Source organism: Odocoileus virginianus, chromosome 5 (genome assembly GCF_023699985.2).
Source record: "Odocoileus virginianus isolate 20LAN1187 ecotype Illinois chromosome 5, Ovbor_1.2, whole genome shotgun sequence".
Lineage (NCBI taxonomy): Eukaryota > Metazoa > Chordata > Mammalia > Artiodactyla > Cervidae > Odocoileus > Odocoileus virginianus.
The window spans coordinates 85,875,181-85,897,345 of record NC_069678.1 but is presented as its reverse complement, the minus strand read 5'-3'; the positions used below and the strand labels follow the sequence as shown (position 1 = coordinate 85,897,345).

At 38.5% G+C, this 22,165-nt stretch overlaps 1 protein-coding gene and 1 pseudogene across 1 annotated transcript; both read left to right on the top strand.

The window, feature by feature from the left end:
• Nucleotides 1–302: 302 nt before the first annotated feature.
• Nucleotides 303–22,165, top strand: part of LOC110132653 (large ribosomal subunit protein eL33 pseudogene) — a 57,381-nt pseudogene continuing 35,518 nt past the window's right edge.
• On the top strand, nucleotides 5,562–15,108 carry ZNF684 (zinc finger protein 684). The gene is made up of 5 exons (XM_070468356.1): nucleotides 5,562–5,646; nucleotides 7,547–7,584; nucleotides 11,866–11,992; nucleotides 12,315–12,410; nucleotides 13,541–15,108. Exons 2-5 carry the CDS (start codon nucleotides 7,570–7,572, stop codon nucleotides 14,443–14,445), a joined length of 1,143 nt encoding a protein of 380 aa, XP_070324457.1. The 5' UTR covers nucleotides 5,562–5,646; nucleotides 7,547–7,569; the 3' UTR covers nucleotides 14,446–15,108.

The following is a 22,165-nucleotide window of genomic DNA, read 5'->3' as shown; positions in this document are numbered from 1 at the left end:
AAAGACCCTGATGCTGGGAAAGATTGAGGGCAGGAGGAGAAGCGAATGACAGAGGATGAGATGGTTGGATGGCATCACCGACTCAATGGACATAGGTTTGCATGGACTCCAGGAGTTGGTGATGAACAGGGAGACCTGGCGTGCTGCGGTTCATGGGGTTGCAAAGAGTCAGACACAACTGAGCTACTGAACTGAACTGAATTAGGGTGGGAAGGGGGAGAGGGAAGACACATGACCAATATCAGGAATGAGGTGACAGCACTATAAATATTATAGATATTAAAAGAAAATAAGGGAATATTATGCAGCCATCTTGGATCCTGCGGAGGCCTGCTAGGAACAGGACTTCTGAATTGACAAATATGTCTGGAAGGCTGTGGTCCAAGGCCATTTTTGCTGGCCATAAGTGGGGTCTACAGAGCCAGAGGGAGCACACAGCTGTCCTGAAAATTGAAGGTATATATGCTCGAGATATACAAAGAGTTGGACATGACTGAGCAGCTGAACTGACTGACTGACTAACTGATACTCAAGATGAACCTGAATTCTGTCTAGGCAAGAGATGTGTTTTTGTGCACAAAGCAAAGAACAATACAGTAACTCCTGGCAGAAAACCTTAGTAATCTGGGGAAAGATAACTCAAGCTCATGGAAACAGTGACATGTTTCCTGCCAAATTCCAAAGCAACCTTCCTGCTGAAGACATTGAACACAGAATCCATGTGATGCTGTACCCTTCGAGAATTTAAACTTACTGAAAAGTAAATGAAAAGTGTGGATTTGTTTTTAAAAAAAGGAGGGGCGGGATATTAAAAACAACTTTATGCCAATACATTTGACAGCTTAGATGATATAGAAAAATTCTTTGAAAGATACAAACTAACCAAAGCTCTCTCAAGAAGAAATTTGCAACCTAAATAGCCCTATATCCAACAAAGAGATTGATTTTGTAGTTTAAAACCTCCCCACAAAGAAAACTCTAGGCCCAGATGATTTACTGCTGAATTCTACCAAATATTTAGAAATGACACTGAAGTCTAGACAAACATCCAGAAAATGGGAGGGATATTTTCCTACTCAATGATACAAGTCCAGGTTGTCTACTTGTGTTTCTAACCTGCTGGCTATAGGTTGGAGGTTTCAACAACCTCCTCCTTGGGTTTGATTAATTTACTCGAGTGGCTCACAGAACTCAGAGAAACATTTTACTTACTAGACTACCAGTTTATTATTAAAGGATATAACTGAAGAATTGCCATATGGAGAGATGCATAAGGTAAGGTATCGGTAAAGGGTGCAGATCTTCCATGCCGTCTATGGGTACATGGCTCTCCCCATACCTTCACGTGTTCACCAACCTGGTTGTGAGCAGGGGTTACACTCTAGTTGTTGTGTGTGGGCTTCTCGTTGTGGTGGCTTCTCTTGTTGCAGAACATGGGCTCTGGGGTGCATGGTCTCAATAGTTGTGGCACACAGGCTTAGTTGCCTGCAGTATGTGGAATCTTCCAGACCAGGGATTGAATCTGTGTCCCCTGCATTAGCAGGTGGATTCTTAACCACTGGACCACCAGGAAGTCCCCTTTTGGGGTTTTATGGAGTCTTCATTACATAGCCATGACTGATTAAATCATTGGCCATTGGCAATTGATTCAACCTCCAGTCTCTCTCCCCTCCCCATAGGGTAGGAGGTGTGGGACTTAAAGTTCTAACCCTCTAATCATGTGGTTTGGTTTTCCTGACAGTCAACCTTTATCCTTAGGTGCTGTCCAAAAGCCACCTCATTAACATAACAAAAGACATGCTCATTCTCATATCTTAGAAATTTCCAAGAGTTTTAGGAGCTCTGATCTAGAATTGGGGATGAAAGCCAAATACATATAAATCAAAGAAAGGAGAAATGAAGGATGGCTTCTAAATTTTTGCTCAAGTAACCAGGTGAATGATACATTTATTGAGCTAGGAGAAGTGTTATAGTGGGAGTGTGGATGGGGACAGGATTAATAGGTTGATTTGAACATGTGCAGTTGAAGGTAGCTTTTAGGGGGAGATTTCAAGTAGGCATAAGGAATTAGGGGTCAGAAATTCAGGGAAGAGATGAGGGCTGGAGATACAGATTTGTCAGTAAACATCAAATAAATGGTATTTAAAATTGTGGGGCTGAATGAGACCATTTGAAGAAAACTTCAAAAAGAAAAGACCCAAGGCCAAACTCTTGAGTATTCCAATGTTTGGAGGTGGAATAGAGGAAGACTATTCAATAAAGAAAATAGAAAAACAGTATTAATGAGGTGGGAGGAATTATCTTTCTTGAGATGCAGAAACCAAAATAAGGAAGTATTTCATTTTTCCTAAATGCTGTTGAAATCAAATATGATGAGGACAAAGAAAGCCCATTTAACTTTTCAATTGGAATTTCATTGATCAATTGACAAGAGCAGTTTCAGGAGTGTAGTTGTGGTCAAGAAGCCAATTAGAGTGGACTTAAGAGAATTGGAGGTGAGAAAATGTAGGCAGAACCAAGAAACAAGAGAAATTTTCCTATAAAAGAAAGCTAGGGGTATTTCCTTGGTGACCCAGTGATTAAGACTTCGCTACCACAAAGTGACCCAGACCATTGGAGATGTTGGTCAACCACCTCCAAAAGGCAGGCCTGGGCCCAGCCAGTGCCAGCTAAGCATCCTTAGGTAGGATGAGGGGCATCATGGGACCCCCTCGTGTTGGGAGACAGTGCTGTCTGGTTGATTCCAGTTGGGGGCAGGAGGTATATTTGTTTATTCTCCTGGTTTCATCCATTGTATCATTGAAAAAGCAAGAGAATTCCAGAAAAACATCTACTTCTGCTTTATTGACTATGCCAAAGCCTTTGACTGTGTGGATCACAACAAACTGGAAAATTCTGAAAGAGATGGGAGTACCAGGCCACCTGACCTGCTTCCTGAGAAATCTGTATGCAGGTCAAGAAGCAACAGTTAGAACTGAACATGGAACAACAGACTGGTTCCAAATTGGGAAGGGAGTACGTCAAGGCTGTATATTGTCACCCTGCTTATTTAACTTATATGCAGAGTACATCATGTGAAATGCTGGGCTGGATGAAGCACAAGCTGGAATCAAGATTGCCGGGACAAATAACAACCTCAGATATGCAGATGACACCACCGTTATGGCAGAAAGCAAAGAAGAACTAAAGAAGAGCCTCCTGATGAAAGTGAGAGGAGAGTGAAAAAGCTGGCTTAAACTCAACATTCAGAAAACTAAGATCATGGCATCCAGTCCCATCACTTCATGGCAAATAGATGGGGAAACAGTGGAAACACTGACAAACCTGATTTTCTTGGACTCCAAAATCACTGCAGATGATGACTGCAGCCATGAAATTAAAAGATGCTTGCTCCTTGGAAGAAAAGCTATGACAAACCTAGACAGCATATTAAAAAGCAGAGACATTACTTTGCCTACAAAGGTCCATATAGTCAAAGCTATGATTTTTCCAGTAATGTATGGATGTGAGAGTTGGACTATAAAGAAAGCTGAGCACTGAAGAATTGATGCTTTTGAACTGTGGTGTTGGAGAAGACTCTTGAGAGTCCCTTGGACTGCAAGGAAATCAAAGCAGTCAATCCTAAAGGAAATCAGTCCTGAATATTCATTGGAAGGACTGAGGCTGAAGCTGAAGCTCCAATACTTTGGCCACCTGATTGAAAAAGACCTTGATGCTGGGAAAGATTGAAGGCAGGAGGAGAGGGGGATGACAGAGGATGAGATAGCATCACCGACTCTATGGACATGAGTTTGAGCAAGCTCTGGGAGTTGGTGATGGACAGGGAAGCCTGGTGTGCTGCAGTCCATGGGGTCACAAAGAGCCTGACACGACTGAGCAACTGAACTGAACTTCCTTTTTTAGGTCATTGCTGTCCTAAGCAAATGGTTCTTTGTACTCTGCTTGCAAATTTTCTGTGAGTTTAAAAGTGTTTCCAAATTAAAAGTTAAGCACCCCCCCAAAAAAAAAAAATTAACTGCAGGGGGCATGGGTTTGATCCTTGGTCACAGAACTACCAAAACTGCAGGACACAGTCAAACATTAAAAAAAAAAGAAAGCTAGGAAATGGCACAATTGCTCAAGTGAACTAACGTCAAGAAATGATTTTTTAACAATAAGATATAGAAATATTGTGTTTATGACATAAAAAACGCCAGTAAAGTCAAGGGCTTACTAGCATCAAGTGAGATCTTAATGGTGCTGGGTAACAGTAGTTCATTTTCTGAATCCATTCACTTCCCCACATTCCTAAATAACTAACATTAGAATCTCAGATGCCATTGATTATAAGGTACATCATTATTTTACATATTACTAGGAAAGAGAAAAGACTACCAATTAAACTATGGCATGTCATCATTTGTGAGATGGCAATTTCGCATATGTTGAAATATGAAAAAAAAATTAGAATCAATCTAATGCAGAATTTCTTATCTTTTCTTTCCTCATATCTCAAATACCTTTTCCCTAATTTCACTTTGAGCTTCCACTTTCACTTATAAAATAGAAACACTCAGGGAAGATATCCTCAGTCTCCCCCCACCAAATCTGTACCTATCGATTCTGCTTCTCCTGTTATTTCAATGAATAAATTGCCCAGGCTCTTGCTTAGAACTGATCCTCCCAATTGTGTGCTGGATTCCATCCCTTCTTTCCTCGAGGACTTTGCTCTTGCAACTGTCCTGTCTCTCCTGTATTGTTGATTTTCCCCTCTTCACTGTATCATTTTAATTAGGATACAAACACTCTAATTTCTTCCATCTTAAAAAAAAATTCTGAACCCCAAATCCATCTGCAATGGACAGTTTTACTTTCCTATTCATCTTTTAAAAATTGAAGGAGTATGTCTATAAGTACTTGCCGTCTCCCGTTGTTCCATTCCCACTCCTAATTCTTATCAGATTTTATCAAAAAGGGCATGTTTCAGCCATCCCCACATTGCTCAATCCAATGGTCAATTATTACTTCTCATCCGACCTAACCTTTCAATAGCATTTAGCGCAATGGATCACTCCCTCCTCCTTGAAACGTTCTCTTCCCTTGATTTTGCAGACCCAAACCTTCTTGCTTTTCCATCTGCCTCAGGATTATTCCATCTCAGTCTTCTTTGTTGGGTCCTCTTCGTGTTTCTGACCTAAGCTACTGTATTACTAGAAAAGACTGAACTGAATAAAGGCAAATTATTCTCTTAGCAAACTGCTGACTTAGATTTTCCAGTATTTAAAAATTCTGAGGTCTATAGCTTTTAAGCAAAAATGATATCTACATCTCCCTTTTATAAGTGAGCATGTCTCTTCAAGCAGCCCCAAAGATACCAGACGTGGAGTCTCCCTCTAAGGAGGCAGGACCGACGCATTCCAGAAATAAGCTCCATAGGCTTTATGGGAAATGTAGTACTGGATGAATAGCCTGAACCCCGCGGAAGCCTGGGAACTCTGGGCTAAGAGTTATTTCCGGACACGCGCGGTGGGGTGGTAGCAGGTATTCTGTAATTTTCCAACCAGTACTGCTTGAAGTGAGAGTTGGGGTATCTCCCGGATCTGGGAGATCTCCGTAACCTGATCTCCAGCTTAGAGCCGGAGCTGGGAGTGTGGCGGTGCAAAGCTGGCAAGTATGACTCTACAGAACTTGGGGGATGTAAGGAAGGGGCAGGAAGAAAGGGACCGCTTCATTGGCTTACCCTACGAAAATAAAACGTGAAAACCCTCACATGCGGTGGCTTCCAGTTTGGGTGTGTGGGTCCTGTCCCATTCTGGAGTAGTTCATAGAAAGCAAGGGAAGGGTCCAACTAGATCCCAGTTGCGGCTTGAGCAAGTTCAGTTTGCATTCCTGCTCTTGTGCTTTAAACTGCACCTTTCCTGATGACAAAAGCACCTTTGGCCCTACCAGAGCCTGCAAAAGGATATAGTAACCATTTTAAGGGATCTAGGAAGAAAACATTTTTAGAGAAACTTCGGTGCATGCTTTAGGGTATTTTCATGTGAAGTGAAAATATCTCCTGCCGTATTAATAAACAAGAAATGTCACAGCTATCAGTGATACCTGGCTTCCAAATGTGAATGAGGACTGCTAAAACTGCGATCCAGCAGAAGCTGCTGCCCGCCCCCCTCCCGAAGGTGATTGCTTTGGAGCTGGGGGATTGCCAAAAGTAAGGTGAATTCAGGAAACAGTATTAGCCCCAGAGAGTGAGGTGCATATGAAAGGAATGAATTCAGTGAGCCCAGAGGCTTGCATCTTCCCATACATAAAATGCTAAATTCCTTAACTTGGTACTGATATTTGATGTTCAGCCTGCCTGCTTCCATTGTTGCAAACTTGTATATAACCTGACTTCCTCTCCTGCCTCCTTGGAGCAGTTTTCCCAGAGTTACTGAGATGCTGTCTCCCAGGCTAACATTCCCATCAAATAAAATAACTCTCTACTTTCAGATTGTGACTATATTTTTTTAGTCAACACTCACAACAATCAGCTGAAGTAAATATTATCTCTATTTTGTATATGAGTTAACTGAAGCAGAAAGGTGAGTTTAACTTGCCTGGACTCAGGCAGTTTAGTATAGATGATCTGAGAGTTAAACTCCAGATGAGTTTCCTTCAAGTTTCATTCTTTTTGCAAGATGAGAAGAACCTGCCAAACAAATCATTGGATTTCTTTTTCTTTCAAAATATTTTTATATATGCTGAGTAAATTTTGGTTTGTCATCATTAAAAAAAAAAAAACAACTCTTGGTATATGTATGGCTGAGTCACTTTGCCGTTCACCTGAAACTACCACAACATTGTTAATCGGCTATACCCCAACACAAAATAAATTTTTTTAAAAAAAGAACCCTTGGTGAATCTGCAGATTTTCCAGTGATGATTGTAAATAAAGCTGAGAGTGGCTCTTGTGCATTTTAGCCTTTCTAGGGCCCTAGCAGTGCTGGTTGGAATTTCAAAAAGCCCAGATTGGGCCTGTAGGAGATGGTGAGATTGAGAGAGAGAGATTGAGATTTAGAGTCTCAACTGAAGACTTCAGCTTAAAAAAAAATACCCACACCCACCCCCAAGCCCTCTCCACCCTGTCCCTGCATCCAGCCTCTTCATAAAACCTAATTTGAGATCTCTTACCCAATCCACCTACAGAACAGAGGCCAGAGAATCACAGGAAGGAATGACTTCCAAAGATAACTGAGCTTGAGAGATCAGGCTTTTAGTTATCACTTTAACTCATTCATTATTATCTACTTAGAATGAATTTCTGGGAGGAAAAACCTGTCACTGGTTTAAAGGTTAACGATTTGCTATTAGGTCAGTATGATAGAAACGTACAGCCTACTAATATAAGATCATTGCTTATAAAATGTGGACATTTCTGACTTGCTGGAAGTGTCATTCTCTCACTGGGTGGCATTTTCTCAGACTGCACTGAGAAAATGTGTGTGCTTCTGTTCTCATAGAGCAGGGTTCTCCATTGCAGTCCTGGTATTTCATGTCTTTATTCTCTTCCCCATTTCTACTTTCATAGATCTCTGTGCAAGAGAGGCAGAAATGATCAACTTCAAGGTAAGGCATCCATTTATTGTTATTAAAATCTGTCTCTTTTTTTTTTTAATGGGTAAGAAGTGGATTTATTTAAAGAGATACACAGTCCGTAGACAGAGTGTGCGCCATCTCAGAAAACAAGAGGTCCAAATCTCTTTAAAAAATCCTTATAAAGAGGAGATGTATAGTTAGGGAGAATGTAGACTGAATAAATCAGGTCCAATAGGAAATTCAGAAAATTGATAAATTGATATCCAGGTTATAGCATTGGTCAACATTTAAGTAGAGCTTCATATGTGTACCCACTCTTTCTGGTGATCGTAGAAAATGGGTAGCCAACCAAAGTATTGGCTTTGTCCAGGAGCATAAAGCAGAACAATTCCCCTGATAAGTAAAATTTATCCTAGCACAGTTCTCCAAAGAAAATATCTTACAATAGGGTTTCAAAGAGGTTATGTTAGCAACAGTATTGCCAGTAACAATTCTGTGATAAATGTAACATCCACACCATGGAATATTACTCAGCCATTAAAAAGAATTCATTTGAATCAGTTCTAATGAAATGGATGAAACTGGAGCCCATTATACAGAGCGAAGTAAGCCAGAAAGATAAAGACCATTACAGTATACTAACATATATATGGAATTTAGAAAGATGGTAATGATAACCCTATATGCAAAACAGAAAAAGAGACTCAGATGTATAGAACAGACTTGTGGACTCTGGGAGAAGGCGAGGGTGGGATGTTTCAAGAGAACAGCATTGAAACATGTATATTATCTAGGGTGAAACAGATCACCAGCCCAGGTTGGGTGCATGAGACAAGTGCTCGGGCCTGGTGCACTGGGAAGACCCAGAGGGATCAGGTGGAGAGGGAGGTGGGAGGGGGGACCGGGGTGGGGAATATATGTAAATCCATGGCTAATTCATTTCAATGTATGACAAAAACCACTGCAATGATGTAAAGTAATTAGCCTCCAACTAATAAAAATAAATGAAAAAAAAAATGTAACATCCAATTTCCAGTGACCTTCTTAGGAGTGTTCCCTAGAATAAACAGAGAACATAGTGCCAAGAACTCCGTTTGTAAGCCTGTGTGTGCTGTGCTATGCTGTGCTTAGTCGCTCATTTGTGTCTGATTCTTTGCGACCCCATGGACTGTAGCTTGCCAGCCTCCTCTGTCCATGGGGGTTCTCCAGGCAAGAATACTAGTGTGAGTTGCCATGCCCTCCTCCAGGGGATCTTCCCAACCCAGGGGATAGATTAGGTATCATTATTGTGATTGCATTACACTTTTAGATAAATTTGGAGAGAATTCATAACTTTTCAGTAATGAGTTCTCCATTTTATTTCCATTTTTATTTTGGTCCTTCATTATAGTTGTATAGTATAGGTTTTTATGGTAATTCTTATTCATTTCTTATAATGTTTATTCTTACACATGGTTTAAGTTGGTATTGAGAATGGGATGAATATTTTTTTCATAATATTTTCTAACTGGCTACTCTGGTGCATAGGAAAGTATGGATTTGCCTGTTTGACTTTATTCAACTTACAGAACTCTTACTAAGTCTGAGTTTTTTAGTTTATTCTTAGATTTTCTAGATAGACCATCATATACTCTTCAAATGGAGTTTTGTCCCGTATTTGCTTATCTCCTTTTTTTTTTTGTCTTATTGCAATGGACAGGATTTCTAGTACTATAATTTTGAATATAATTGCTAGCCAAAATCTTTTCTGGTCCACTTTTAATGGCAATTCTTCCAGTGTCTTAATATTCTGGTAGATAGTTATTCTTCGTTTTTTTATTTTTAATCAAGTTAAGGATTCTTAGCTTATTAAGATTATTTTCATAAATTGGGAACTTTTTTCCTCATATACTTTTATACTTGTCAATAATATATTTCTTGCTTTTAACATAACAGTTTAAAGAATTTCTAATACTGTTCCCCTTAAAGGGACAAACAGTAAATATTTTAGGCTTGAAGGTTATATACCTTCTGTGACAGCTACTCAACTCTGCCCTTGTAGTTGAAGTAAAACAAATAGGCATAACTGTTTTCCAGTTACATTTTATTTACAAAATTATATTTCTTCTAAATAAAATTATTTCTGTGGCATTAAAAAAAAGCTTAGAAATGTTGCTATGTGCCTTTTTAATTTCAGTTTAAATTAAAAATGATTTTGATTCATGGTTAGGATATATTTTATCATATAAAAATCTGTTTTTCTATTTTATTATGCTTATATAAGTCTAGCCTATTAACCTTATAGCCAATTTAACATCTAATTACCTTTATACATTTATTTTGTAGTGTTTAATAAGCTGTAAAATTGCTGAGGGCAGTAATATTTTTTTTCTTTTTTGTATCACTAGTACTGTACTTTGTGTGTCCTCATTAAATATTATATGAGTGAATGAATGAAGAACATATAAACAATATTTTAAAATAATTTTATTAAGACAGTTCACTTATTATAAGTTGATCACCTTAAAATCTGTATATTAGCACAATTGTGAAACTGTCATCATTAATCTCAGAACATTTTCATATCCTCAAAAGAAACCCCATACCCATTAACAGTTACTCTCCATTCCTTCCTTCCCCCAGCCCTGAATTACTTTATGTTTTTATGGATTTGCCTGTTCTGAAAATTTCATACAAATGGAACTATACAATATGTGATCTCTTGTGACTGGCTTCTTTCACCTAGCACAATATTTTCAAGGATCATCTATGTCATAGAGTCCTTTTTAGTACTGAATAATATTGGATCATATGGATATACCTCATTTTGTTTATTCATTTATTACTTGCTCAATACCCATATTGTTACCACTTTTGCCTGCTATGAATTCTGCCATGGACATGTGTGTATGGTTTTTGTGTGGACATATATTCCCAACTCTTTTGGGTATATACCTAGGAAAAATTGCTGGGTATATGGTAACTCTATGTTTAATGTTTTGAAAAACTCCTTAATTGTTTTCCATAGTTGCTGCACCATTTTACGATTCCATCAGAAGTGTATGAGAGTTCTAGTTTCTCCCTACCCTTGTGAAAAACTTGTCATTGTCTGCCTTTGATTTTAGCCATTCTATTGGATGTAAAGTGATATCTCATTGTGATTTTGATTTGTACATCTTTTCATGTGCTTTTGGATCATATCTGTCTTTGGAAAAATGTCTGTTCAAATCCTTTGCCGATTTTTAGATTGAGTTTTCTTTTTATTGTTGTAAGAATTCTTTTTATTTTAGAGACAACTCTCTTTTCAGATAGATGATTTACAAATATTTCCTGCTATTTTGTGAGTTGTCAGTTTCACATTCTTCATGGTGTCCTTTGAAGCACAAAAATGCTTAATTTTGATAAATTCCAATTTATCTATTTTTTCTTTTATCACACTTCTTCTATCATGTCTAAGAAACTTTTACCTAATCCTAGGTCATAAAGATTTACTCCCTTGTTTTCATGTCAGAATTATATACAGTTGACCCTTGATTAACACAGCTTTGAACTGTGTGGGTCCACTTATGTGCAGGTTTTTTCCAGTAAATACATCTGTAGTACTACATGACCTGTGGTTCATTGAATTCATGGTTGTGGAACCACAGATATGGAGGTACCTGTAAACTTATGTGGATTTTTGGCTGTGGGGAGGATTGGCACCCTAACCCCCAAGTTGTTCAAGGGTTAGTTTTAGCCACTGTAGTTTAAACCATGCTTACATTGGATCTCTGATCCATTTTTAGTTCATTTTTATTATGATGACTTCTCTGGTGGCTCAGAGGGTAAAAGCTTCTGCCTACAATGCGGGAGACCCGGGTTCGATCCCTAGGTTGGGAAGATCCCCTAGAGAAGGAAATGGCAACCCACTCCAGTACTCTTGCCTGGAAAATCCCATGGATAGAGAAGCCTGGTAGGCTACAGTCCATGGGGTCGCAGAGTCAGACACGACTGAGCAACTTCACTTTCTTTTATTATGATATGAGGTGTGTGGGTTGGAGGTTGGAGGGAGTCCAACTTCACTCTTTTGCATGTGGATATCCAACTGTCCCAACAACATTCGTTTAAAAGACTATTCTTTCTGCTATTGAATTGTTCTGATACTATTTGAATATTTTTAATATAATTTTTGTTTCTATCACAAAGTAATTTCTGAATCAGGTGTATAGTAGTTTTCATACATAACTTTGAAAACTCATCAATGAACATAATATGATCCTAAGAGGCTGCCATGACTCTTATAAGTCCCCAAATGATGCACACTTTAGTTTGAAGATCCATGTACTATTACAGGGATCAGTGACACTCCAGGATGTGGCTGTGGAATTCACCCCAGAGGAGTGGCAGCTGCTTGACTGTGATCAGAGAACCCTGTATTGGGATGTGATGTTGGAGAACTTTAGAAACCTCATCTCAGTGGGTAAGGACAGTGGGTGGTAACTTTTTAGTTTTAACTCAAAATGTTTTAACAGTACCCTTCCTTTAAGACCTGTGAAAGCTGTGAACATTCTGAAGCATTAGTAAGTTTGGCCTTGAACTTCATTAGTCAAAGATTCTTAATCTCCTTTGGGGATCACGTACTGTGTTTATGCTTCTGCCTCCTAAGTGAAGAAGGGTCTTTTCTGTTCTGAAGCCTGTTTGTCAGTCTTCACAGGCCCTAAGACACCAGGAGGCAAACCCAAATTATGAGGTAGTTGTTCCTAGCACTTTGTCCCCAGTTCTGTGTTGTTTCCCAGGAACAGGGTGTCCAGGTACTGAAACAACAGTGATATTCAAGGTGGAGCAAGGACAAGAACCATGGATGGTGGAGGGAGAGAACTCACGTTGGAGCTCTCCAGGTGAGTCAGAGAAAACCAGGAAGATGGGAGTCTTTGAAATTGGGGTCCCAGTTGGTGAGTGAGGGACTGGCATCTTTGAAACACTTTTTAGGAAGCACATACCTTTGGAAGTGACTGGGTGCACTTGACATGACATCCTCAGATCCCCAAATGACACCTTCAGTTCCACTCTCCCACGTGGCTGCTCTCTCTCTTCCTCAGCTCTTGTGTAGGAGGACGTCCTGCCGCTCCACTTTGACTCCTCACACTGCCCATTGCATCGAAGTGCTTGCTTGGTTCTCTCAATTCCTAGAATCCTCATTGTTCTTTCCTCCTCAACATGATGGCAGATCTTTCCATACATCTAGTTCTAATAATGTAGTCAGCTTATTTGGATTTGCAGTCTTATTCCACCAACCTCTTTTGGATAAGGTTAGAGGACTGGAGAGGGAGAAGGAAATGGCAACCCATTTCAGTATTCTTGCCTGGAAAATCCCAGGGACAGAGGAGCCTGGTGGGCTGCCGTCTATGGGGTCGCACAGAGTCAGACACGACTGAGGCGACTCAGCAGCAGCAGCAGAGGGCTGGAGATATAAAAATGTTCTTGAAGGGAACTGATATTGTGCCAGATAACCAAGAGGAAAAAAGAGACATGAATGCAGAAAAAAGGGAGGTATTCTACCAGGGTGATCTAGGAATTATGTAATGAGGATTCTGATTCTGATCTCCCTCTTCCAAATCTAATTTGCCCTTAACTCCATTGTCTCTTACTCCTCTCCCTGTCCATTGATCACATCTCCATAGTGGGCTGTCTTTGTTCTGTGAGTTGACCGTACACCCTGTTGAGCAACTTTTTGATTTTCTTTGTACTGTCCTCACTACCTTGTGCTATTTTATTGTTGTTGTTGTTTATTTCTTCAGGTCACAAGTTAAGCCACCCATTCTCACAGTCATTCTGTCTCCTTTTATCCTCCCTAGCAGTTTTATTCTTTGTTTGTTTGTTTGTTTGTTGTTTAGTCTTATTCTTAAAGTTCAGGAGCAAGGTGAAAACATACTTGTTTCAGAATGAGACTAGATTTGAAATCAAGTTTCTTTCTATGACTGTCAATGGCAAAAATTAACTAGGAACATTTCATTGTACTCCTTTTTAGAAGCTGACTGCCCACTTGTTGATGAATCAGACAAGCACCAGAAAAGCAAAGACAATTTTTTAAATTCAGTTTTGTTCATGTTCAATAAAATTCAGACTGTGGAGAGACTTCATGGTTATAATATGAGCACAAGTCTTAATCCTACAAGAGAAAAATCATATAAATGTAAGTCACATGGGAAGAGTTTGCAACCTACTTTGGACTTTCTTAATTATAATAGATGTTATAATGGAGAACACTCTGATGAATGCAATGAATGTGGGAAAGCCTTCAAAAAGAAATTTAATTTCATTAGACATGAAAAAAATCATACAAGAAAAAAACTGTTTGAATGCAACAACTGTGGGAAAGCCTATAGCAGCCAGGCACACCTTGCCACTCATCAGAAAATTCATAACAGAGAGAGACCCTTTGTGTGCAGTGATTGTGGAAAAGCGTTTACACATAAAGCACAGCTCGTGGTCCATCAGAGACTCCACACTGGAGAGAAGCCTTATGAATGCAGTCAGTGTGGAAAATCATTCACTTGGAATTCTTCCTTTAATCAACACATGAAATCGCATACACTTGAGAACTCATTTGAATGTAAGGAATGTGGGAAAACGTTCAGGTATAGTTCATCCCTTTATAAACACTCTAAATTTCATACAGGAGAGAAACCATATCAATGCATTGTATGTGGCAAAGCCTTTGGCAACAGTTCTGTGCTTGTTACCCATCAAAGAATTCATACAGGAGAGAAACCTTATGGATGTATTAAATGTGGCAAAGCCTTCATCAAGAAGTCTCATCTCCTTAGACATCAAATAACTCATACAGGAGAAAGGCCCTATGAATGTAGCAAATGTGGGAAATCATTTTCCCAGAAGTCAAATCTTATTGTACATCAGAAAATTCATATGTAACATTCACTTATGAATATGAGAAAGCTTTAATATTTGATAAGTTATTGAGTAGAGAATTCATGGTGAAGAGAAATCAACAATTTGAAGGAACTGAAAGAATAAATTTCCATAAAAAAATCAATGCCAGTCATGTTCTGGAAGTGATAAAGTTTTTAGAGGAAAGATCACAGAAAATGTTAATTTATAATGATAAAACTTAGACCTTGGAAAGCATAAATTAAACAATCAAGGAATCAGTGAAAACTACATTTAGCATCTCTGATTATTTTTATAACAAATTATATAATTATGCAAGTATGAATATAAAATAAGTTTATATATTAAATTATATCTATTAAGAGTTTCTGAAGTAAATATCACACTTTTTCTTCCAACCTGAATAGTAACATGCAAGTGAAAAAATGTGGTTTAAGATATAGTATGAATTTCAGTAATATTTTCATCCATTCGCTGGCACTTTTAATGGGTATGGCAGTGTTATTGAATCTCAGAGTCTCTTTAATTCTAAAACTTGTTATAAAGATTTATAGAACTACATGTGTGTATAATTTAACAAGATATCAATTGAGATGGTGAAAGCAGTTGTATTCTATACACTAAGTACTCAGTTGTGGAAAAGGAAGTATTTAAAGAAGTATGTAAATAAAAGATTTGCACTTCAGATATCCCTGTTCTTTTTCATTGATGTATCCACCTAAGGTGTAAGCATAGCTCGAGTAGGAGTTACCTAGGGTATCACCTGAATTTCATCTTAATAAAGTTGGGTGTCGTGATACTTTGCAAATTTCAGGGAGCAAGTTTTGGGATCTATTTTTTGTATTCTTGTTAAGAGATTGATACAGGTTTAGCTCTTAGAACTGCCTGGAATTTTCCATGTGACAGCATATGGAAAGTTTCCATAGGCACATTAGTTGAGTTGAAAAGAGCACTTTTGTTGGTTATGTTTTGTTTAGCAACTTTGGAATGTGACATTTGGTAAATTCCAAATATTCCCTTAAAAGGATAAACCAATCATTATTTAAGCTACAGTTTTTATTATTGTACACAATATTCCTTAATAATGTTAAAAAACTTTTATGCCTTTTTTTGAGTTGTGGCAAAACAGCTTGATCCTAAATTCAGAAATCAGGCCTTTTCAAGTTTAGGCTCAGTTACAACTTTTTTACATTGCTTTTCTTTCATTAACCATGTTTTGAAGAGTAATGTTGAGTAATGATTATAAATGAATGCTAGTGCTTTTTTGAACAAACATACTAGAACTTAAGGATCTAAATTAAATCTTTTACTGAATATTTTTTTGCTTGACTAAACTTTAGTCAGGTTCCTGAAACTTTCTGAGGCTCACCTGAACACTTTCTTAAAAAATCTATTTTTAGCAAGAACCCTGCTAAAAAGAGAGCTCATTTTAAACAGAACTCTCCACCCTGAGTGTCTGATCAGATTTCTCATCCTCCATCATCCTTCAGGTAATGTCTGATTGCCCTGGCCTGTTTCGGCAAGAATCCTGTTAGGATGATTTAGCCAGAACCCTCCTTTACCCCTAATGTTTTCCCTTCTTTTCCCTAATGTTTTCTCTTAGTAATTTTCCATTCACTGACTCCTACCCTACTCCTTGGCTGTAAATACCCACTTGTCCACAGTATATTCAGAGTTGAGCCTGACTAAAATCCCATTGCAATGGTCCCTCTGCCTATCTCACTGGTCCTGAAGAAAGTCTGCCTTGTCATTTGTCATCTTTAACAAATGTCATCAAATACCTTTTTTTCTTCAACAGTTTGCCAGTTATTTTAGGAGACTACATATTGTTTACACTCTTTCAGTTCCCCAAATCTTTGTTACCTTATTTTGGAATTGTCTTCAGAATCAGTTTGCCAGCCACACAGGGAATTCTGTTTTTGGCCACATGGCATGAGGGATCTTAGGTCCCCACCCAGGATCAAACCGGTACCCCCTGCAGTGGAAGTGCAGAGTCTTAGCCACTAGACCACCAGGGAAGTCCTGGGAATTCTTTAAGTACTTATAGTTATGAAATTTGCCTTTTTTCAACTCAACAGTTTTCTCATTTCCTACATGAAATCCTCATTTTGCCTTGCTTGGTGCTTCCCATCCCCATCCTATCTCCCCTTCCCATGCCCATGCTTCTCATCTAAGAAACTCCAAATTACTTAAGACTATAGGAGGACACATTTGAAGAGGAAGTAGGGAGCCCTATTGTTGTCAGCATGACGTGAGGTTCCCTTGGAAGAGCAGCTGTGTAGGCAAGAAATGTGTAAAGATGTGGCAAGAAGTGTGTAAAGATCTGTAAATAAAATAAGGAATCTTTAGTTGTGGCATGTGAACTCTTAGTTGTGGCATGTGAGATCTAATTCCTTGACCAGGGATTGAACCCGGACCCCTTGCCTTGGGAACATGGAATATTACCCACTGGACCACCAGAGAAGTCCCTAAAATAAGGGAGTTTAATTGTAATACATCAGGAAGCTTGTGATCTAGGTTCTGTAATTTGCTCCCTTCCATAAGTGAAAGAAGAAATACAATAAGCAAGTTAAAAATATATTTCCAGTACTAGACAAATATAAATTGCCACCTTGAAAGCTTTTGTCACTGACCTCATTGTCAGGCTGTACAAGATTTTGACAAGAAGAAAACCAAAAGTATACTTAGCTCCATCCAAACATTCCCAGAACTCCCTACTCTGTATTCTCAGGCTGAAACAGCCATACACAGTCTAATGGAGAAATCCCTTAATTTTTCCCACCTCCAAGAGTTTGTCATACATTGAGATTTTCTTTCTTGTTTAGCTTTATAAAAAGATCACTGAAAAATCCTTTGTTTCTCTTTTAGGGCATTTTTTCCACCAGTGAATCTGCTCCATTTTTTCTGTTTATATCATACATGGTAATTTTTAAGAATTAAATATGAAACGGATAATGAAAAGAAGAAAACACAGAACATGGAAAAGGGAGATCTGAAATTAGGAATCCTTGAGTTCTGAAAAAGGATAAGGCCGTATAAGGTGAAAAAAATGTAATGGTAACTAGAAAAACAAATATAATGTATAACTTAAAAATCTGAAGAGAGGAATAATGAAAACTTCATAAATCCAACAAAGCAGGAAAGGTGAAAGTTGCAGAAAAAAGGCATGATAAATAGAAAGTCCCCCTGCCAAAAAAAAAAAAAAAAAGGTAGAAACAAAAGCATATCAATAATATTAACTGAAAATGGGTTAAACTCACCCACGATGAGGAAGAAACAATGGTCTCTTATTTTTTTGTTGTTGTCATTCAGTCACTAAGTCATGTCCAGCTCTTTGTGACCCCATGGACTGCAGCACGCCAGGCTTCCCTGTCCTTCACTATCTCCCAGAGATTACTCAAACTCATGTCCATTGAGTCAGTGATGCCATCCAACCGTTTCATCCTCTGCTGCCCCCTTCTCCTCCTGCCCTCAATCTTTCCCAGCATCACTGTCTTTCCAATGAGTTGGCTCTTCTTATCAGGTGGTCAAAGTATTGGAGCTTCAGCTTCAGCATCAGTCCTTCCAATGAATATTCAGGGTTGATTTCCTTTAGGATTGACTGGTTTGATCTCCTTGCAGTCCAAGGGACTTTCAGGAGTCTTCTCCAGTACCATAGTTCGAAGGCATCAATTCTTTAGTGTTCTGACTTCTTTATGGTCCAACTCTCACAACTGTATGTGACCACTGGGAAGGCCATTGCTTTGACTATACACGGACCTTTGACGTCAAAGTGATGTCTCTGCTTTTCAGTATGCTGTCTAGGTTTGTCATTGCTTTCCTGCCAAGAAGCAATTGTCTTCTGATTTCGTGGCTGCAGTCAATGTCTGCAGAGATTTTGGAGCCCAAGAAGAGGAAATCTGTCACTACCACCTTTTCCCCTTCTATTTGCCATGCAGTGGTGGGGGTGGATGCCATGATCTTAGTGTTTTTAATATTTAGTCTTAACCTGGCTCTTTCACTCCCCTTCTTCACCCTCATCAAGAGACTCTTTAGTTCCTCTTTGCTTTGTGCCATTAGAGTGGTATGTATCATCCGCAAATCTGAGGTTGTTGATGTCTCTCCTGCCTATCTTAATTCCAGCTTGTAACTCATCCAGCCTGACATTTCTCATGATGCACTCAGTGTATAGATTAAACAGGCTGACAGCAGACAGCCCTGTCATACTCCTTTGTCAATCTTGAACCAATCAGTTGTTCCATACAGAGTTCTAACTGTTGTTTCTTGACCTGCATACAGGTTTCTCAGGAGACAAGTGAGATGGTCTGGTATTCCCATCTCTCTAGGAGCTTTCCACAGTTTGACATGATCCACACAAAGGCTTTAGCATAGTCAATGAACAGAGAGAGATGTTTTTCTGAAGTTCCCTTGCTTTCTCTATAAGCCAGCGAATGTTGGCAATTTGATCTCTAGTTCCTCTTCCTTTTCTAAACCCAGCTTGGACATCTGGAAGTTCTTGATGTCATATTATGCTGAAGCCTAGAATGCAAAATTTTAAGCATGACCTTACTATCATGGGAGAAGAGTGTAATTGTCCAATGGTTAGCACATTCTTTGGTATTACCCTTCTTGGGGGTTGGGATGAGGATTGACTTTTTCCAGTCCTGTGGCCACTGCTGGGTCTTCCAGATTTGCTGACATAATGAATACAAAACTTTGATGGCTTCATCCTTTAGGGATTTGAATAGTTCTGCTGTAATTTCATTCCATCCACTAGCTTTATTAACAGCAGTGTTTCTTAAGACCCACTTGACTTGGCACTCCAGAATGTCTGACTCTAGGTGACTAATCATACCATTGTAGTAATCCAGTTCATTAAGATCTTTTTTTATACAGTTCTTCCCTGTATTCTTTCCATCTCAATCTCTTCAGCATCTACTAGGTCTCTACCATTTTTATCCTTTATTGTGCCCATCTTTGGGTGGAATGCTCCCTTGAAGTTTCCATTTTTCCTAAAGAGAATCTCTAGTCTTTCCCTTTCTGTTGTTTTCTTCTATTATTAAGCACTGTTCATTGAAGAAGGCCTTCTTATCTCTTCTAGTTTTATTTTGGAACTCTGCATTTAATTGAGTGTACCTTTCCCTCTCTCCTTTGCTTTTCACTTCTTTTTGTTCTTCCACTATTTGTAATGCCTCCTCAGATAACCACTTTGCTTTCTTGCTTTTCTTTTTCTTCAGGATGGTTTTGTTCACAGTGTTATGGACTTCATCCTTTGTTCTTCGGGCACACTGTTAACTATATCTAGCCCCTTGAATCTGTTAGTTACCTCTACTGCAGATTCATACAGGATTTGATTTAAGTCATACCTGGCTGGCCTATTGTTTTTTTCCAGTTTTCTTTAGTTTAAGCCTGAATTTTGCTATGAGAAGGTGATGATATGAGCCACAGTCAGCTCCAGGTCTTATTTTTGCTGACTGTATACAGCTTCTCCATCCTCAGCTACAAAGAATGTAATCAGTTTGATTTTGGTATTGACCATTTGGTGATGTCCATGTGTAGTCATTTCTTGTGTTATTGAAAAAGGGTATTTGGTATGACTAGTGTATTCTCTTGGCAGAATTCAGTTAACCTTTGCCCTGCTTCATTTTGTTCTCCAAGGCCAAACTTGCCTGTTACTCCAGGTATATCTTGACTTCCTACTTTTGCATTCCAATCCCCTTCATGGATCACTGCCTTGTCGTGGCGAAGGGGCTTATGTAACTCAATGAAGCTATGAGTCAGGCTGTGCAGGGCCACCCAAGACAGATGGGTCATAGCAGAGAGTTCTGACAAAATGTGATCCACTGGAGGAGGGAATGGCAAACCACCCCAGTATATGTGCCATGAGAACCTCATGAGCTTTATAAAAAGGACATCTTACAGCTCATCAGAAATTCATGTTGGAGAGAGACCCATTGTGTGCAGTGATTGTGGGAAAGTGTTTATGCATAAAACACAGCTCAAGATCCAACAGAGAGTTCACACTGGAGAGAAGCCTTACAAATGTGGTCAGTGCAGGAAATCGCTCACCTGGCCTTACTCCCTTACTGAACATATGAAATCTCACACACCCAAGAACTCATATGAATGTAAGGAATGTGGGAAAATATTCAAGTACAGATCATCCCTCTATAAACACTCCAGAATCCATGCAGGCAAGAAACTGTACCAAGGCAGACAATATGGCAAAGCCTTTGCTGACTTGTCAGTGCTGAGCATGCATCAGAGAATTCACACAGGCAAGAAACCTCACAGGTGCACTGAATATGGAAAAGCCTTCATCAAGAGGTCACATCTCCTTTAACATAACTCACATAGAGCAACAAAATAAAGGCAGCACATGTGGAAAATCTTTTAACCAGAAAATATATCTTGTTATCCATCAAAGAAGTCATAAAAACAAGAGAGCTTTGTAAATGTGGGAAAACTTAAAATTAGCCATTTACTAAAGCAGCAAAGAATTCATTGTGAGAAAAACTCATCAGTTGAATAAATGTGGAAGAGTACGTCTGAAATTCATGTTCTGTAAGTGATATTACAAATTTTTTGGAAACAATTATGGAAAATTTTGAGCTATAGACAACTTTACCGTACAGTAAAACTAAAGAAGTTGTGAAAAAATTGAATAATTAGGCATCAAACTGACTATAATTGCATATATACTCTGCCCCCTGATTTGTGATGTTCACACCAATTATACAAATGTCTGCATTGCTTTAGAAATTTGTATATCTATATATTTGACATATGTGCTATGCATATTATTCTGATTTTTATCTGTTGTAATGGTTGTACAACATTGCGAACATACTTAATACCGTTGACTCATACACTTAAAAATGGTTTAAGTATAGTAAATTTTATGTCATGTATATTTTACTAAAATAAAAAATATATAAATAAAGCTTAAACCTCTCTAAAATTGTATCTATTAATATTTTTGGTAAACACCATCATTGTCTCTTCAAAGCCTAAAATCACCATATACAGAACTGCCAACTTTAAGTGAAATAATATGGTTTCTTATGGAAATGAAGGTTAGTAGTATGAACTTGATATCTAACCATTTTGGGGCACTTGTGAATAGTTGCAGCAGTTGTTACTGAGCCTGAGCCTTCTTGAGCTTCCCCTTAAATAACAGTCAGGGACGGTTGAAGTCTTCTGCTCTGCTCAGCTGAGCACATCACGTAATATGTTTTTGTCTCTATGCAAAATATGTGTGTGCATGTGTGTGTATGTATTTAATCCTGATTAACCAGACATTGAAGAAAGGACGCAGCTGTGTTCTGTATTACTCCTAGTACTTAGTACAGGGAAAGAGGCATTTCTCCAAGTAGACAGTCATAAATAAAAGCCATCCTATTTTGCTGGAGCAACTTCATAAGTAGAAGTGAGCCTAGCTGGAGCAGCATATAACGGGAGTACCTAGTTTAAAAAAATTAGGTGTTAAAATATTTTGCAACACTTCAGGAAGAAGATTCTTAAAAATCAATATTATTGACTAAAATAAAATTAAATTGTCAATATTACTGTTAAAATCAGTCGTTACCTTTTTGTTTAGGAAATTGATTCAGAGATATCTCAGACATGGTTGGAAATTTCCAGGTGACTAGCATAGGTATCATACCAAGCTATTTTAAAAATCTTGTCTCCTTCCTTGAACTACTTAGAAACTCTTATAATTTGACATTACATACATTCTGTGTATTCCCTTTAAAAACACATG